Genomic DNA, 18,953 nt, shown 5'->3' with positions numbered 1-18,953 from the left:
TTGGAAGAGGGGAATGAGGTTGCCTAAGCCTTTCTTCTCCATGGAGACCTCATGGACATTTGTATTTCTCCATGTGTCTCCTGGGTCCCCCTTAGGTTTGGGATTATTTTTTTGCCTTCTGATTCTACCCTTGTCAGGCTCCAGCATACAGTCAGGTGCCAAGAAGGGGCAAGGGACAGAACTACTACAATAGGTTTCAATTTCCTGGTAACCCTAGGTCTCCCCAAGCAGGACTGTTCCAAATCCATGGACCCAGAGTCCTGCTCCTTCTCTCTACTGAAGCCCAACTCTGGGACAAGAGGCCACAGGCCGGCAGACTGGGTGGCCTGAGCTGGCCCGCAGTGCCCTCAGCCCGACCGGCTGGCCTGAGCACTGACCCGCAGGCGGCTAGAGGGCGGTGGGACAGGCGGGGCCTGGAGAGGGTTGCGGGTGCACACCCATTGCCTAATACCCCAAGCACGCGGCCAGCTCCAAGAAAGGGGAGGGACGGGAACCAGAGAGACCTTGACGTGGGTCGGGGCCAATGACAGGAGGGGGAAATTGGGGGGCTTTCATCACTGCAGGGAGGATCTAGGAGCAACCTTCCCCTCGATGAGAAGAGTGGAGGGCTGCCCTTCCCATCCTAGGGATGGAGGGTGTAACAAGAGCAATGTGGGAAGAACACTGGGGCCCTGGAGGGCGGGGGTCAAAGAAAAGAGTGGGGGCCCCTGGAGATTGGGGGATGTCGAGCAACTGAGGCGGTGGCTAAAGCCTCGGAAGCCTCCTCCTCCTCCTCCCCCCATGTTTGCCTTGGCCCGGGGTCCCGGGTGACTCATCTGTTGCTGAGCCGCTGATAGGGGCGGCCAGGCCTGGGGAACCCAAATTATAGGCCCAGGAGGGATGGATGCGCCCGTGGCGGTGAGCTCAGCTGCGCTGCCCACCCTCTGCCTAATGCGCCTTCTGCTGCAGCACCGTAGGCCACCACCTGGAGGCACCAAAGGTTCTGCAGGCCGACTGTATACTGGACTCTCAGGAAGGCCCCACTTTCAGCAGTCTACCCCAACAAATCCATGGGATTACCTTAGACAGAATTTTTGTCCCCTTTTCTACTCAGGCCTAATGGATGGGCTGTGCCTTCCTAGCCCAATGGGGCAGTGCTGCCTGCGGGTGCTTCAAAGGAGGGTAGGCTCCTCTACCCACAAACTCTCAACCCTGGTGCCCTGCTTCCTCCCAGATCCCAAAGCCAAGGCAAAGCCCCTCTCCCCTCTAACATCTCACCTCTACCCCTATTCCAGGGGGGTGGTTTGCTACTGATTTTCAACTTCAAGCCTTTAAAGTCATCCACGGTCAAAATTGATACAGAGAAAAATGAAGCAGAGTAAAGGAGATTAGCAGTGGGATTCTATTTAATAAAGGGGGAGGGAAAACAAACTGAGGGAACAAATGCATGGAGAGATCTGAGGAAGAGCATTTTAGAAGACAGAAAAGCAGGTGCACAGACCCTTAGAAAGGAGCATGCTTGGTTCAAAGGATTAGAAAAGAGGCCAGCGGGGCTGGTGAGGAGGAATTCACAAGGAAGAGAGTGGTAGGCAATGAAGCTGGAGGGCGAGGAAGGAGGCCCCTGTAAAGATTTTAGCCTTTACTTTGAGTGAGATGGGGACTTATTGGAAAATTTTGAGCAGACAAATGAATTAATCAGACTTCTGTTTTAGGAAAGATGGCTTTGGGCTAGGGCGCAGTGGCTCATGCCTGTAATCCCAGCACTTTGGGAGGCCGAGGTGGGCAGATCATGAGCTCAGTAGTTCGAGACTAGCCTGGCCAATATGGTAAAACCCTGTCTCTACAAAAAATACAAAAATTAGCTGGGAGTGTTGGTGGGCACCTGTAATCCCAGCTACTCAGTATGCTGAGGCAGGAGAATTGCTTGAAACCGGAAGGCAGAGGTTGCAGTGAGCTGAGATCGTACCACTGCACTCCAGTCTGCACAACAAGAGCAAAACTCTGTCTCAAAAAACAAACAAAAAAAAAAAAAAAAAAAGAAAAAGAAAAGAAAAGATATTGGCTCTAGTAATTAAATCAACCCTTTTGATTTTTGCAGTAAAATGGAGCACTGAAATGGAGCAATCTTGGGCAGTAACGTGGGGTCTAATGAAGTTTTTGGGTTTTTCAGATGGGTACTATTGCAGCATGTCTGCATGCTTATGTGTATGTTCCAGGAGAGAGGTAAGTGGATGATGCAGGAAAGAAAGAGGGGACAGTTGATATCATGATTATTTGATCTAAATAGAAATTTGGGTGCTTGTTTTGGCAGCACATATACTAAAATTGGAATAATACAGAGATTAGCATGGCCCCTGCGCAAGGATGACATGCAAATTTGTGAAGCATTTCATATTTTAAAAAGGAAAAGAAAAAGAAATGTGAGCCAGGTCATAACAAATGTGACCCAGATCTAGGGGCCTTACCGTCTTCTCCCCTACTTCTGGTGGGTGGAATGTTGGAACAAAGCACAGTGGCTCCTTTCCTCTCTTCCCACCTCTGCTTGACACCAGTGGTCAAAGACAGGGCTTCCATATCTTCCAGCCAGCCTCCCACCCTCAAGGTGTTTTATCAATCCACCAGGCCAAAAGATGTGACCCAGGCCCCAGTGGGAAGAAACTCATAAGGGATAAAGGACAGGCTCCCCATGGGACATTGTCCATTTACTTGAGTCATCTATGCTGAGTCCTCTCTGCAGAGACTACTGGCTTTTGGATCTCTGGAGGACGCTGGACCACTACACCTTTTCCCTCAGGGGTGGATCCTTGGAGGGGCCAGATATACTAGGCTGGGCAAAGGGGAAGAAAAAAGGGAAAGAAGGACATTTCTTTATAAAATAACTTCCATCAGGCTTCATTTGGGTTAACATACATCTCATTTAAAACACAAGTGCCCAGGAGTATTAATGAAACTTACCTGACATTTATTCCTAAGAGTGATTTCCCTGCCTTGGAAGAGAATCCTGTCATTTCTGGGACTTGAGACTCTAGGTTCAGGCCTGGGGAAATTTCTCAGTCAGAAGGCATCCTAAAAGACAAGAGAGATGAAAAAAAATGAGAGCTAGAACTCAAAAGGGAGGCAGGAAGGCCCTAAAAATTATTTTAACCTATCAATTTTGAGAAGGGTTCCCAGCCTGCAATTGCTGCACACTGGCAAGCAGCTGGTAAGGTCGAAAGAGCATAGGCTTTGAGTCAAATTGGTCTGGGTTTTAACCTGGCTCTACCATTGATTCATTTATTAGATGTGGACCTTGGACAACTGCCTGATCTATTTTTAATTCTGCAAAATGGGGAGAGAGAAGAGATGTAAAGATCTTCCCTCCTTCCAGGGGCCATCTGTATATGGTGGTGGGGCATGATAACCAGGCTGGCAGTGCCCCCTATTCGCCATATAGGGAAAAGCAGCCACTTTTTTTTTTTTTTTTTTTTTTTTTTTTTTTTTTTTTGAGACGGAGTCTTGCTCTGTAGCCCAGACTGGAGTGTAATGGTGTGATCTGGGCTCACTGCATTCTCTTCCTCCCGGGTTCAAGCCATTCTCCTGCCTCAGCCTCCCAAGTAGCTGGGACTACAGGTGCATGCCACCACACCCAGCTACTTTTTGTATTTTTATTAGAGATGAGATTTCACTATGTTGGCCAGGATGGTCTCGATCTCCTGACCTTGGCCTCCCAAAGTGCTGGGATTACAGGCGTGAGCCGCAGCACCCAGCCTGTCACTTCTTCGATAGGAGGTCGAAGTGGCCTTGAAGCTGAGTAGGAGTCCCTGGGAGAGAAGAGAAAAATGTACAATGGATGAGATGGTCACAGGCACTCTGGGTATCCCAGTGTGGTGGGAACCAGAGCTTTGGGGGAAGACAGAAACGTGGCAGAAAAATCCAAAGAGAAGCAAACACATGGAGACTCAAGTTTCCTAATCTAGGTTCAATGCAGCCAGCAACAACCCTTGTCTTCCCAGTCCTCCCCATCACCATGCATACATTGGACATCCACACCACTTCCCATCCTTTCTGAGCCTAGGCCTCAGAGACTTAGCCACTCCAGGCTGGGTTCACCTCAGTACCATCTTGGTCGTAGGCTCGGCTCTCTCCCCCAATGACATGCACTGGTTGACACATACCACAGTGTGACACACCATAGGATGCCACGAGGTACAAAGGGCAACAGAATGACGCATACACACATATTTAATCATCCCATGCACACGCTCATCCACCCACTCCACACACAATCCAGACACTCTGCATCCCTCAATCATGCTTCTGAGTCTCCTGTGGACCCTCACCACTTCCTTCCTAACACACTGCCCCAGGCAGTGACTGTGACAAGGTGACTCCATGACCCTTTCTGACTTGAGCGAAATTCCAAAATTCTTTGGAAAGTTTCCTCACATCCTTCGCCAGAACAAGGAGTTTCTGCACGTACCAACACACAAGAGGGTGCACCCTCAGAACACAGCACATTCTCACTCCCACCCATATTCACATTGTCCCACTTCACACACACACACACACACACACACACACACACACACACACACAGCCACTTGTCCGCTCCTTCTGGCCCACATGAGCAAACTGCCTGCTGCTTCAGGTTTCTCTCCACGGCTAGGCTCCTTTTGGTCAGCTCACCCCCACAACTCATCCCCGGGATTTCCCTGACCACAGCCGCCCTCACGCCCCCGTCTCCCCCTTTTCCTTCTCTGTCCAGCCATCGGGGGTTCCTGGGCGGTTAAGCGTCTCCCTGGAGTCGCTGCCCAGAACCACAGCTTTCTTTCCGACAGTTAGGACGGGGGAGAGAGGGGACGTCGGAGGGGCCCGGGGTGACGTCGAGGGGACAACCCCACCGCGGGTGGCGAGGCGGGCTGGGCCCCTGGCGGGCTCTCCCAGCAGCACACTCTCCCCGCGCCCCCTGGCGGATGGTAGTCCCCGACGGGCTCCGGACGCTCAGCTGAGTGAGGCGAGCGCGCGTGGGAGGGTGTCCCAAGGGGAGGGGTCCGCGGCCAGTGCAGGCCCGGAGGCGGGGGCCACCGGGCAGGGGGCGGGGGTGAGCCCCGACGGCCAACCCGCCAGCTCTCGGCTCAGACGGGCGGGAACCACAGCCCCGCTCGCTGCCCATTGTCTGCGCCCCTAACCGGTGCGCCCTGGTGCCACAGTGCGGCCCGGCGGGGCAGCCTCCTCCCGTCACTTCAGCCAGCGCCGCAACTATAAGAGGCGGTGCCGCCCGCCGTGGCCGCCTCAGCCCACCAGCCGGGACCGCGAGCCATGCTGTCCGCCGCCCGCCCCCAGGGTTGTTAAAGCCAGACTGCGAACTCTCGCCACTGCCGCCACCGCCGCGTCCCGTCCCATCGTCGCGGGCAACAGCCAAAGTCGCCGCAACTGCAGCACAGAGCGGGCAAAGCCAGGCAGGCCATGGGGCTCTGGGCGCTGTTGCCTGGCTGGGTTTCTGCTACGCTGCTACTGGCGCTGGCCGCTCTGCCCGCAGCTCTGGCTGCCAACAGCAGTGGCCGATGGTGGTAAGTGAGCTGGTGCGGGGTCGCCACTTGTCCCGCGGCACAGAGCCAGGGGCCAACCCTACCCAGCTCCCATGCTCTGGGATCCGTCTGCCGACAGGCTCCCTCCCCGCTCTGACTTCCCTCCTCGACACCGAAGGGCGATCTGGCATGGAGCTGCCCCAGACTCCAGCTCTGTAGAAGTGGGGCGAATGATCTGCCCGCCCGCGGAGGCCTAAGATACCCCAGGCAGGGAGCCCACTCTCATCTAGCACCGCCCTTCTCCTTTGAGCGCCAACTCCAGCCTCACGGTCGTGGCCTCACCACAGGTTTCCCCACCTCGGGAAGTGAAGGGCCAGGCGTTCGCCTAGAAAGGAGGGGAGAAGAGGGTGGGACTCCTAAGCATTTCACGCCTTGGGTGGGCAAAAACTGCAGGCCATGATTATCTCGCTCAGGCTGACCGGAAGAGGCTCGGAGATCCGAGGTAGACTCTCGGTCTCCGGGTACCTCTTCTGTCCAGTCTCCGGACCTAGGGCTCAGGCGACCAGCCCTGGGACTACTGGGGACACACAAGTCTGGATGCCCAGTTCTTTCAAATTAGTGAGTCTGGGAGCGCGGGGTTATTAGCGTATTATTAATCTCCCGCCACTCTCTCCAGCCACATACCCCCAGGAAGAGGACCGGGTGGCACAGTTTTTATGGTTAGGGTGCGGATCCCCTTCCTGAGCCTGAGCTATCATACGTCCCACCAGGGGTATTGTGAACGTAGCCTCCTCCACGAACCTGCTGACGGACTCCAAGAGTCTGCAACTGGTACTCGAGCCCAGTCTGCAGCTGTTGAGCCGCAAACAGCGGCGTCTGATACGCCAAAATCCGGGGATCCTGCACAGCGTGAGTGGGGGGCTACAGAGTGCCGTGCGCGAGTGCAAGTGGCAGTTCCGGAATCGCCGCTGGAACTGTCCCACTGCTCCAGGGCCCCACCTCTTCGGCAAGATCGTCAACCGAGGTGGGTGCCCAGGAAAGCGACGCTTCCGGGAGCAGGGGAAACGCGGGGTCACCCCCAGGGCATGGGCGGGCGAGTTCAGAGAAGGTGTCTCGGGCGCCTGGAGGGTCACACGATCAACCCGCCAAGTGCCTGGTGCCCAGCGCCAGCTCGGGGCCAGACTTCTAACAGCCGTGCACCCTGGAAACGAAGCCTAACTTTTCTGAGCTACTGCCCCAGATAAAGTTTCAGGTCGCGGACGCCGGCTGACCGCCGCTTTCCCCCAGCCTCTCTCAAAAGCGCCTGGGAAGCTGCTCTCTGCAGGCGTGTGTCTTGCCTCTCGCCTAGCAAGACTTGCATCGCCAACATGGGCCGAAACTTTTGGGCTGCGAAGAAGTCTTAGGGATGTATGGTTCTTCTGCTCCCCTCTCTTTGGTTTTTCTCTCTGGGGCTGCTCCACTTCCGCTATCGAGTCAAAATGCGCCCTGGAACCTCCCAGTAAGGTGTGATGACGCCCGTGGACGTGGCTGCGTGCCCACGCACCTGCTTTCTCTACTAGCCCTAGAGACCAGCTTTCCAGCACTGCCGGCCTTGGCTCTCAGGACTCTAAGTGCGGAGTCGGGGGTGGGATTCCGGTCCCAAGCCCTTCACTGAGGGTGCTGGCCGCGCTCCGCGTACACCCTCGCCGATCCCCGCTCCCTTCTCCCACAGGCTGTCGAGAAACGGCGTTTATCTTCGCTATCACCTCCGCCGGGGTTACCCATTCGGTGGCGCGCTCCTGCTCAGAGGGTTCCATCGAATCCTGCACGTGTGACTACCGGCGGCGCGGCCCCGGGGGCCCCGACTGGCACTGGGGGGGCTGCAGCGACAACATTGACTTCGGCCGCCTCTTCGGCCGGGAGTTCGTGGACTCCGGGGAGAAGGGGCGGGACCTGCGCTTCCTCATGAACCTTCACAACAACGAGGCTGGCCGTACGGTGAGCTTTGAGAGGCTCCGCACCCTAAGCTGAGCGGCAGCGGCCAACCTCGGGCTGGGGAAGAGACGGTCGGTGAGATAAGGCAAGGGGCACCAGGAGAGGGCGTCCTGGGAGAGCTGGAGGCTTGGAACGAAGCCGGAGAATAGAGGAGACAGCGGCTGAGGGCAAAGGGATGCCTGGCCCGCGGACAGGTAGAAGAGGTTACAAATCAAGCACAGTCTCTTCACTATACAGATTTGAAAAACAAGCCTGAGAGGACGAGACTGACCCGCCCCGGCGGAGCAGGGTTGGGCAGGGTTGGGCAGGGTTTCCAAATCTCAGCGGAACATTTCGCGCCTCCCTTCCCCTGGGCTCAGCTAGACCTGGGCCTTTGCTGAGGTCCGGCCCCCGTGGCGTCCGGGAGGGGGCAGTGTCTGGGAGGGTGACTCTGGCCGGGTGCCCTGGGACACTCTTTCTTCCCCTCTCCCCGCAGACTGTATTCTCCGAGATGCGCCAGGAGTGCAAGTGCCACGGGATGTCCGGTTCCTGCACGGTGCGCACGTGCTGGATGCGGCTGCCCACGCTGCGCGCCGTGGGCGATGTGCTGCGCGACCGCTTCGACGGCGCCTCGCGCGTCCTCTACGGCAACCGCGGCAGCAACCGCGCTTCGCGGGCGGAGCTGCTGCGCCTGGAGCCGGAAGACCCGGCCCACAAACCGCCCTCCCCCCACGACCTCGTATACTTCGAGAAATCGCCCAACTTCTGCACGTACAGCGGACGCCTGGGTACAGCGGGCACGGCAGGGCGCGCCTGTAACAGCTCGTCGCCCGCGCTGGACGGCTGCGAGCTGCTCTGCTGCGGCAGGGGCCACCGCACGCGCACGCAGCGCGTCACCGAGCGCTGTAACTGCACCTTCCACTGGTGCTGCCACGTCAGCTGCCGCAACTGCACGCACACGCGCGTACTGCACGAGTGTCTGTGAGGCGCTGCGCGGACTTGCCCCCGGGAACGCTCTTCGCGAGCCCGCCCCCAAACAGACTCGCTGGCACTCAAGACCCGGTTATTCGCCCACCCGAGTACCTCCAGTCACACTCCCTGCGGTTCATACGTATCCCATCTCTCCCACTTCCTCCTACCTGGGGACTCCTCAAACCACTTGCCTGGGGCGGCATGAACCCTCTTGCCATCCTGATGGACCTGCCCCGGACCTACCTCCCTCCCTCTCCGCGGGAGACCCCTTGTTGCACTGCCCCCTGCTTGGCCAGGAGGTGGGAGAAGGATGGGTCCCCTCCGCCATGGGGTCAGCTCCTGACGGTGTCACTCTACCTGCTCCATCGCGCCAGTGACCTCTCTGCCTCTCTTCTTCCCCTTTGTCCTGCGTTTTCTCTGGGTCCTCCAAGGCCCCTTCCTATTCTCCTGCCACGGGTGCAGACCCTGAACCCACACCTGGGCATCAGGGCCTTTCTCCTCCCCACCTGCCGCTGAAGCAGGAGGTTCCAGTGCAAAAGGGCAGCTGTGATGATGTGGAAATGAGGTTGCGGGAACCAGCAGAAATGCCCCCATTCTCCCAGTCTCTGTCGTGGAGCCATTGAACAGCTGTGAGCCATGCCTCCCTGGGCCACCTCCTACCCCTTCCTGTCCTGCCTCCTCATCAGTGTGTAAATAATTTGCACTGAAACGTGGATACAGAGCCACGAGTTTGGATATTGTAAATAAAACTATTTATTTTGCTGGGTCCCAGCCTGGTTTGCAAAGAACACCTCCAACCCAACCCTATCCCTCTCCACTATTCTATCCTTTCTCCCTGCAGCCTTTTATGGTCCCTCTTCTCTCTTCAGTTTCTCAAAGATGCATTTGCCTCCTGGAATCAGTATTTCCTTCCATTGTAGCTATTAGTGGCTCCTCGCCCCCACCAATGTAGCATCTTCCTCTGCAGAATAAAATCTCTATTTTTATCGATGGCTTGGTGGCTTTTCCTTGAATCCAGAACACGGCCTTGTTTCTGGTGTCCCCTATCCTCTCCTTTTACCACTCCCAGGCTTGGAAGCTTACCTCTCTCAAATAGAATATGCTGTTGGGGGACTGGTTTCCTAACCTTGCCAGAGGACCCTGAGATTCTGACCCTTGGATGACCCTAACGAGGCCACTGGGAATCCAGCTCTCCTGAGAGAGGAACCTGGTCAGTAGCCAAACAACCCTGCAGGATTCTTCTTCCTCGTGGAACAGCAACTGGCTGTGTGATATGGACAAGTGCATATACTCGGTGAATGGGGGTTAAACAACCCCAGTGTCTGCTTTTCCTGCCTGGAACAGCTGTTGAGAAAATAGCTGCTATTGAATGACAACTGTGACCATCTTCCAAAAAGTAGGAAGGGAAACTAAAGCAGAAAGGGTGCTGCTGCCCCTGATGTAGAGCTACTGGTCCCTGAAGCTTGGCTTCTTCAGCTGTGGTCAGGGCACTGGACAAGGGTGAAGCCCTTCCACCAGCAGAAAAGTAAATACCAGCCTGGGGCAGTGGCTCATGCCTGTAATCCCGACACTTTGGGAGACCGAGGAGGGTAGATTGATTCAGCCCAGGAGTTTGAGACCAGCTTGGGCCACTTAGGGAGACCCCATCTCTACAAAAAATATATATACATATATGTGTGTGTGTGTGTGTGTGTGTGTGTGTGTGTATAGAGAGAGAGAGAGAGAGACTATTAGGTATATATATAATACCTTATTAGGACCCCCGCTCCCAATCTTGGGCTCAGGGGGATCCAGATAATAGGTAATGAGCCTGGTGCTGGACCCAGAAGCTCAGAGATGCTGGTGGGAGAGAAGGGAGCAGGTAGGCTAGAATCCAAATGCAGGCTAGGCTTAAACCAATGTAACCAAAGTAAACCCTAATGTGGTCCATAACCAAACCACGAAGCCAGCCATTCCCATAAAGAGCCAGAATGAGGATTTTGTTACTAACACCAATGTGATACCTCTGTGTTCACATTCGCCAGAGTCAGAGGGAGTTCTAATCCTACCCACGGCCCTAAACCTATCTCTAACTCTAATCCTCTTCCTGTCCCTAGGTCTAGGTTGAACCTTAGCCTTAACCCTAACTTCAGACAAACACTATCCCCTTCTAAGCTCTAATGTCTGTCCCTAATCCTAACCCCTCCCCACAGGGGAGGATCAGAAGGGCAAGGGGAGCTGTGAAACACCCCACTTATCCCCTAAGAGCAACAACTGCTCCCAGTCAGCTTGAGAATTTCCCCTTCTCCCCTATTCCCTTCTCTCCTATTCAGGCCTCTTCTGCTGTTGGTGCCTCCCACCCTTCCCTGGATGTGTGACCCGCTGTGGGCCTTTGGGATACGTGTAGGGGTAAGGGAATGGAGCCAGGAACTGCTCAACCCTGCAATGACATCCCTTTCCCTTTCTTTCCACCTGCCAAGCTAGCACCATCTCAGCTCTGATTCCTCACCCTAGGGGGAGAAATAAAAGCCTCTTGATCCTGGGGAAGAGGCACCTGAAAAGCTTTGGGTTTCCATAAAGAGCACCCTGCAAAGAATGCCCAATCTATAAGCCAAAGAGCTATTAAATCTCTCAACGCCCCATATAAGAAGTTAATAGGCTGCCAGAGGTGGGAGGCGGGGCTTGGGCCCCTGCTGGACAGTGCCCAGAGTTGGGGCAAAGCAGCAGGGTAGAGTCAAAGTGTTGGCAGCTGTCTCCAACTACTCTCACCTAAATTCAGACTCCAAGAATTGGGGTCAGTATCAGCTTTCAGACTTGGAAGCTGGGGCACTCTGAACCAGGTTGACAAACAGGAGCTGGAGGAAGAGCAAGGGAAAGTGGTGAATTCTTTTCTGCCCCTACCCAGACTTTCAACAAATCTTGTACTTTCTCAGACTCAGTTGCCTTGCCTATCAAACAGGGATGGTTATTGTTACTTAACCTTTCAGGGAGGTGATGAGGTTCAGATGAGATGATGTACCCAAAAGCCTGGGTCATCTGAATACTCACTGACACCTCTTCCATACCAGGCATCTGCCAAATGCTGGCGATACAATGATTCATAAACCACAGTGCCTGCTTGGAGGAGGTTGACAGTCTGGCCAGGGGATCAAGCACATCCACAGATATGGTTAGTATAGTGGAGGGAGTGCAATGAAGGCTTAATGAAGTGTAAAGCCCTCTGCACATAAATGAAGTTTAAGGGCAGACTCCCATACTCAAGCCCTTGGCATGGAGGCCCTTCTCTTCCAAGGGCTGGAATTTCAAAGATGATGGTATTGGGAAGTGCAGAATGAAGCTGGGCCCTCGATGGGCACTAATAAAACACACACACACACACACACACACACAGAGCAAGTAAAAGGGCGGAGGGATCTGCAAAGCACTGTATAGAAGCTAATCATTTTGTTATTGTGATCATCTGTGCTGTCCTCAGACAGGGCTGGAGCAGGTACATCCTGGGGAGAAGAACAGTTGTGCCTAGAAAGAAGACTCACAAAGGTCTCAGGGGCCACAGTGGGCTCAGGGTGGTGGCCATAGGATGGTGACATCAGGACTGTGCCTGATGTGCCACCTCTTACCACCTCTGATCTTCAGGTACCAGGACCCTGGATACAGGTTGGCCTGAGCAAGTGAGAGAAAGACTAGTCCTGAAATATCCTGGGGGGAGTGGAAAAGCTGAGAAGAAAGGCAGGCTGTGCACAGTCCCCAGGGGGTCAGCGAGCCAGCGCCACACACACCCTGCCACACGCACCCTGGAAAAACCCTGTCAGTGGGGCTGCAAATACCCTAGGGTCCAGCCTCCCCCAAAGCCTCCCCCCTCGCCCCAGGCTGGCTCAGTCCTCCTCTCCAGCGCAGAGGGAGAAAAATAACAAAATGAGGAGAAAATAAGCTGTTTGGCTGTGGTGTGAGCAGGAATATCCATGCAGGGCTGCCCACCACTCACCCTTACTCACTCTTTCCACACCCAGCCGGGGCGCCCAGCATGAGACAGACCACCCCCCTGCCCCCTCCCCCGTCTGGTCTAAAAGCAGACGCTGGTGAGCGAGCAGCAGGTTATAAATATGCCCAGGGAACTGCCGCCAACTCGCTCCCTTGTCATCCCCTGGGAGGGGCAGGGTGGGGTGGCTCCCAGGGAGGAGCCAGGGCTGCCCCGTTCCCTGAGGCCCAGGAGGAAGTGGGGCTTCCTAGAGGCTACCATATTTTCCCCCCTTTTCAAGGTGAAGGAAGCACTGCCACTCCATTTTCTCTGAACGTTTGCTTATCTCTTCAGAGATGGGGTCCCTACCCTCCCTGGGCCCTGGCTGAAAGCTCAGAATGAAAGGGCCCAAAGCACTCGGTGTCATGGCGCAGCCGGATGCTACTTCTCTTCTTCACATGCATTTACTCTCAGCAAAACGGAAGTTCATTCATTCATTCGACAAGCATTAACTAAAAGCCAACTGAATGCCAGACCCTGTGCACAGGCACACCTGTGTGCACAGTGTCTGCATACACAGGTGCAAGCACACACAGCCACCCCTACTCCATGTGCTCACATCACTTCCAGCCCCCACTAAGGACTTCCTGGCTTCAACTTGGCAGCCTCATCAGGAAAGCAAAGCTTCAGGCTCCTGGTTGTGCCTCAGAATAGGTTATGGGGCATGGGCCCTGGAGGTGACTGAGAACAGGGCCCCCAAAGACTTCTGCTTCCACTACTTCCCTTGTAAATGAGGGGGTCCTTTCTCCCCTTCCTGCGCAATCATCCTCCCTAAGTAGGTGCCATGTGATGAAGAAAGAGCCATTTTTGGGATGCTGAAGGTACCTGTCCAGGCTGCCGGAGCCTCCCGCCTCCCAGCCACTTGCCAAGTAGGTGCCAAGCTGGGTCAACAGGGGGCATTTCCACCCTATGAAGCTCCCAGCTCTCCTCCCCCAGGGCTGAACCCCTCCCTTTTCCCTCCTCCCTATTAATCCTCGGAAGTTAAGGGGCCGTCCTTGTCGGCCCCTCAGCCCTATTGTGGCCCCTCGTCCTCCTCGGCTGGCGTCTAATTAACTCCTCCTGCCCCTGGTTTTGTGTGCCCCCCTTACCCCACCTTGTCGGCCCCGCCCCTATGCTCGACCAGCTCCCCCCCACGGACATTCCAGCCAGGCCGGGCCAGTGTGCCAGGGCAACCAGGGCCGGACCGAGGCCTAATCCTCCCACCGCCTGGCCCGGCTTGGGGAGCCCCACTCACCTCCCCGCTCTCTGGGGGCTGCCCGGCTCTGCTGTGGCGGAGACACACAATCGGGACAAAGGCACAGCCCCCAGGGGGCTAACTCAGCCTTCACGCCCAGGTTGTGCGGCATTTGGGGAGTTTAATGAATTGTCCATCAGGCCTTTCAGGGCCCGCCCGTCAGCCTGGATTAATCTTCGGAGCCCTGGTGGGGTAGGAGACACTAAGCCTGTATTTATTACTCTCCCATTGTCACTAATTGAGGTAATTATCTGTGACTCTGGCCTGGCCAACAATGAGGCATTCACTCCTGGGACCTCGATGGGCCTGGCTCCCACTCTCGGCACCAGCCCTCCCTCCCCTCCTCTTCCAAACCCGCCAAGGGCTACGATGGGCCCTGGAGCACGTTGGGAAAGTGGACAGTGTCCCACAATGCTTCACCTCCCCACCAGCGTCTCCCACAGCCATCACTACAGAGCTGTCTCCTGGTCCCCCCAAAGAAGGTGAGAAAAGAAGGCAGCCTCTGTCAGGGGATGGATTTGGCTGGCAGAGCCCCAGGCCAGAGAGGGACCTGTTTCTGAGGACTTTGGTTTTCTGGACTCTCCAACTCCTCATCTCCAGATGCGTGATGCCAGGGTCTCACGGGGTACTTTTGCAGATCCATCCTCATGTCCCTATAGCCTCCAGGGTGTTAGGAGGTCCTAGCCTGTACCAGGCCTACTCTGGGAATGTCCCTAAACCTACCAGGGCTGGCAGAGCGGCTGTGGATGTGATGGGAGAGGCTGAGAGAGACAGCAGGAAAGGGCCTGTCAGGTGAAGAGCAAAAGGAGGCACGTCAAGAAGGAGCAGTCAAGAGTCACAGCATTCCCAGGGGTCACACTAATGTGGCCATGCAGCAACCTCGGCGAGAAACTTGGATTTGGAGGGGCAAGAGTTCTAAAGAGCATATTTCACATGGAGACAGCTTTCTGGGTCAAGGTGGTTGGCCCTGGAGAGCAGGTGTGTGTGTAAAAGAAAGACAGACAGAGAGATAAGAAAAGAAGATTTAGGCAAACTAATTGTGAGCTCCTTGAGGGCAGGAACTCTGTCTTTGTGTCTTGGTCACTGTTGCTTTTATGAGAGCTTAACATTGTACCTTGCACGTAATAGGCACTGTCAAATGAATGGATGAATATAGATGAAGCCGGTACTTGCTTTAAAACTGGGATTTGTCGAGGCCAGGCGCGGTGGCTCAAGCCTGTAATCCCAGCACTTTGGGAGGCCGAGACGGGTGGATCACGAGGTCAGGAGATCGAGACCATCCTGGCTAACACGGTGAAACCCCGTCTCTACTAAAAATACAAAAAACTAGCCGGGCAAGGTGGCGGGCGCCTGTAGTCCCAGCTACTCGGGAGGCTGAGGCAGGAGAATGGCGTGAACCCGGGAGGCGGAGCTTGCCGTGAGCTGAGATCCGGCCACTGCACTCCAGCCTGGGCAACAGAGCGAGACTCTGTCTCAAAAACAACAACAACAACAACAACAACAACAACAACAACAACAACAACAACTGGGATTTGTGAGCTATTCTCTTCCACAGCTGCACTCAGGCTCCTCATTCTCTCAGGACTTGCTGGAAGGAAATGTCTAGGCCATCCCTGGACCTTCGGGGTGGGCACTTCACCGGTTGTAACAGGACAGACCCTGGCCGAACTCAGAGCGGCAGTTGGGATAGCGCCTCCTTGTGGTGACTCTTGGAAGAGCTCCTGGAGAGACTAGCAAAGAAGGCAGGGTCATCTCTCAGGAGCAGGGGATCACCCCAGGCCGCAGCCATCCTTCTTCCTGTATGTCTGAACTGCATTGTTATGCCAGCGTTCCTGTGGCACAGTTTTATCATTTGTTCCTTCTTTATTCCAGCATTTTCTGAGAGCCTGCTCCATGCCAAACTTGTTGGGTATACAGAGCTAAATCACCTCCAGCAGCTCATGGTCCAGCAGCGGATTCCACAAAGTAACAAGACCAACGAGGTTACAATCAAGCCGCAGGAAAAAAAATTCTCCAGGTGTTGAGCTGGCACTAGAACATTCCCAGCTCAAAAACTCTATCATTCACCTCTCCCTCAATTCCTCTCACTGAAGTGCAAATGTTTTATCTTCATTACCAAGAAACAGTCCAGGCATGGTGGCTCATAGCTGTAATCCCAGCACTTTGGGAGGCAGAGGTGGGCGGATCACTTGAGATCAGAAGTTCGAGACTAGCCTGGCCAACATGGTGAAACTCCTGTCTCTACTAAAATTACTATATATATATATTAGCCGAGCGTTATGGCACCCGCCTGTAATCCCAGCTACTCTGGCGGCTGAGGCAGGAGAATCGCTTGAACCCAGGAAGTGGAGGTTGCGGTGAACAGAGATTGCACCGCTGCACTCTAGTCTGGCTGACAGAGTAAGACTCCATCTCAAAAAAAAAAAGAAAAGAAAAGAAAAGAAATACTTCAAGATCTGGCTCCCACACATCTTTCCAGGACTCACCCTTCTTCCCCTCTGCATTCCCTAATGCCTCTGTTCCCTGTGAAAGCCACGTGTTTTCCCACCTCTCTGAATTTTCCCACACCCTAGAATGCCCCCCCTTCCCTGTCTCCCACTGTTGAAACCATCTCAGATGTTCCTTCCCCCATGAAGACTCTTCTGATTTCCCTTGGTCTTGCCTGTTAGAGCTCCTGAAGCACCATGTTGGTAGGGCTTTCATTAGCAGCACATACTGGGTATCCCATTGGTGGTTGTCTGTGTATATTACTCATCCTCCTACTAGGCTAGCCCTTGCAGCACTGACCTGGGCATATCATATGCCTTTGTTAAATGGTGAATACATGGATACATGAATAAATGGATGCGTGGACAGAGGAATAAATTGATATAAGTATAAATGGGGCTGGGTACGGTGGCTCATGCCTGTAATCCCAGCACTTTGGGAGGCCAAGGCTGGTGGATCTCCTGAGGTCAGGAGTTCGAGACCAGCCTGGCCAATATGGTAAAACCCTGTCTCTACTAAAAATACAAAAATTAGCCAGGTGTGTTTGTGGGTGCCTGTAATCCCAGCTACTCAAGAGGCTGAGGCACAAGAATCGCTAGAACCCAGGAGGCGGAGGCTGCAGTGAGCAGAGATCTCACCAATGCACTCCAGCCTAGGCAACAGAGTGAGACTGTCTTAAAAAAGAAAAAAAAAGTATAAATGGCCAGATAGATGACAAATAGGTTGGTGGACGGGTGGATAAGTAGATGTGGAATGTATAGATGGATGGGTGGGTGGATGGGTGAATAGATGGATGAATGGAAAATCTATCCATAAAAGGACTCACAAAAGGCAATGTAGGCTGAGTGCAGTGACTCACACCTGTAATCCCAACAATTGGGGAGGCCAGGATGGGGGGATCGTTTGAGCCCAGGAGTTCGAGATCAGCCTGGGTGACATAGGGAGACCCCGTCTCCACCAAAAAAAAAAAAAAAAAAAATTAGCCAGGCGTGATGGCACGTGCCTGTGGTTCCTGCCATTCAGGAGGCTGAGGTGGAAGGATCACTTGAGCTGGGGAGGCTGAGGCTGCAGTTAAGTTGTAATCATGCCATTGCACTCCAGCCTGGGTGACACAGAAAGACCCTGTCTCAGAAAAAGAAAAAAGAAAAAAAAATGGCCAGGTGTGGTGGCCCATGCCTGTAATCCCATCACTTTGGAAGGGTGAGGCAGGCAGATCGCTTGAGGTCAGGAGTTCGAGACCAGCCTGGCCAACATGGTGAAACCCTGTCTCTTCTAAAAATACAAAAATTAGCTGGGCGTGGTGGCATGCGGCTGTAGTCCCAGCAACTCGGGAGGCTGAGGCAGAAGAATGGTTTGAACCCGGGAGGTGGAGGTTGCAGGGAGCTGAGATCGCACCACTGCACTGCAGCCTGGGTGGCAGAAAAGAAAAGAAAATTGAAAAAAAAGCCTAGGTAGTGCCAGAGGCTTCAAGGGAAGGAGCTCACCCCATGCCAGGATATGCAGAGGCAGAGACGTATTCAGGCCAAACTTTCCTTCACTAACATCTGCACCCTCAGCAACTTGTCTCCCAGATGACTGGATACATTCCACTCCCCATAAGAAGTCATAGTCTGGGAGCTGCTCCTCTTTCATCCTCCCTGGTCTCTCAGGAATGCTTTCATTAACATATATTATGCCATCTTCCTGCACTGCAATGACTGTGGGTTTCCTCTTCCACATCTCTTTCCCTATATCGTACGCAACCTAGCTTGTGAGCTCCCTGAAGGGAAGAAGCATGCCTGAGTCTCTTTTGTGTCCCTAGCACCTGGCATATATGTTTAATGGGTGAGTAAACAAATGAACAACTGAGTGAGTGCTGCCTCTTCCCCATAGACACATTTTACACACTTGCTGTGCCCTCATGTTCAGTTATCTCTCCTGGCCCTCTTCTCCTCACACACATTATACTCATACTGACCTTGACACTCTGAGATCCCAGAGTTATATGCTGGGGCTTGGTTTCCTTACCTATCACCTATCTGTGGCTGATCTAGGGAAGTCCCAGCCATCCCCTGAGAGTCTGAAAGAGACGGCTCTTGACTCCTGTAAAGCCATATTAACTGGGTCCCATCGGGGGCAGAAGGGGGCTTCCCAGGGAAGAAGTTGGCTATTGGGAGGGTAGCAGGATCCTGCACTAACCTGAGGTCTGCTGCCCCAAATTGACCACATCCTCCTGCGTCTGCTGTCCCTACTCCTGACCAGTGAGGCTGTCCCAAGGTAGGGGGTGGTTGTGGCCTCTGTCTCAAGGCTGGCTGGCAGACACAGCCAGATTTAGAAGTCATTTTCGCAGCAGGGAGCCTCCAGTGTCCCACCCACAGAGCTCTGGAGGGTCAGTCTGAGATATGGCTCACCAAGGGCTGGCCCCTAGACCTGGAGTCACTCCTCCCCTTCTTGTCTCTCTCTTTTTTTTCCCAGAATTTTGGCAGCTGGTGCTGACTCTATCCTTAGGCAAAGATGGAGTAAGTTCTGGGGGAAGGGGTGTGCTGCACTGACATCCTAACCGCCCAAGCACTGCCAGGGCACCATTTACCCATTAAAAGAGCTGTCTGTACCCACCCCAGGATTCCTCCCTCCTCTCCACTGGCATCTGCTGCCTGATTCTCCTCCTCCCCTACTTTTTTTTTTTTTTTGAGACAGAGTCTTGCTCTGTCGCCCAGGCTGGAGAGCAGTGGTATGATCTTGGCTCTCTGTAAACTCTGCCTTCCAGATTCAAGCAATTCTTCTGCCTCAGCCTCCCCAGTAGCTGGGATTACAGGCGCGTATCACCACACCCAGCTAATTTTTG

At 54.3% G+C, this 18,953-nt stretch overlaps 1 protein-coding gene and 1 non-coding gene across 2 annotated transcripts; both read left to right on the top strand.

Annotated features, from left to right (window-relative positions):
* Positions 1–2,274: 2,274 nt before the first annotated feature.
* Positions 2,275–2,378, top strand: LOC115900097. Its single transcript, XR_004059777.1, has one exon. It is a non-coding gene; the product is annotated as a U6 spliceosomal RNA (small nuclear RNA).
* A 3,046-nt stretch (positions 2,379–5,424) lies between these two features.
* WNT1 (Wnt family member 1) lies at positions 5,425–9,367 on the top strand. Its single transcript, XM_010385422.2, has 4 exons — positions 5,425–5,528; positions 6,257–6,510; positions 7,198–7,463; positions 7,936–9,367. Exons 1-4 carry the CDS (start codon positions 5,425–5,427, stop codon positions 8,422–8,424), a joined length of 1,113 nt encoding a protein of 370 aa, XP_010383724.1. The 3' UTR covers positions 8,425–9,367.
* The last annotated feature ends 9,586 nt before the right edge of the window (positions 9,368–18,953 follow it).

This window comes from Rhinopithecus roxellana, chromosome 10 (genome assembly GCF_007565055.1).
Source record: "Rhinopithecus roxellana isolate Shanxi Qingling chromosome 10, ASM756505v1, whole genome shotgun sequence".
In the NCBI taxonomy this organism is placed as follows: Eukaryota; Metazoa; Chordata; class Mammalia; order Primates; family Cercopithecidae; genus Rhinopithecus; species Rhinopithecus roxellana.
This window is presented reverse-complemented; position numbering and strand designations above follow the sequence as displayed.

Bases quoted from the DNA above. Each gene is read 5' to 3' on its own strand.
- WNT1 (XM_010385422.2), top strand. From the start codon at position 5,425: ATGGGGCTCTGGGCGCTGTTGCCTGGCTGGGTTTCTGCTACGCTGCTA. The intron at 6,511-7,197 runs GTGGGTGCCCAG...CTTCTCCCACAG, and splicing joins CGGCAAGATCGTCAACCGAG to GCTGTCGAGAAACGGCGTTT. The intron at 7,464-7,935 runs GTGAGCTTTGAG...CTCTCCCCGCAG, and splicing joins ACAACGAGGCTGGCCGTACG to ACTGTATTCTCCGAGATGCG.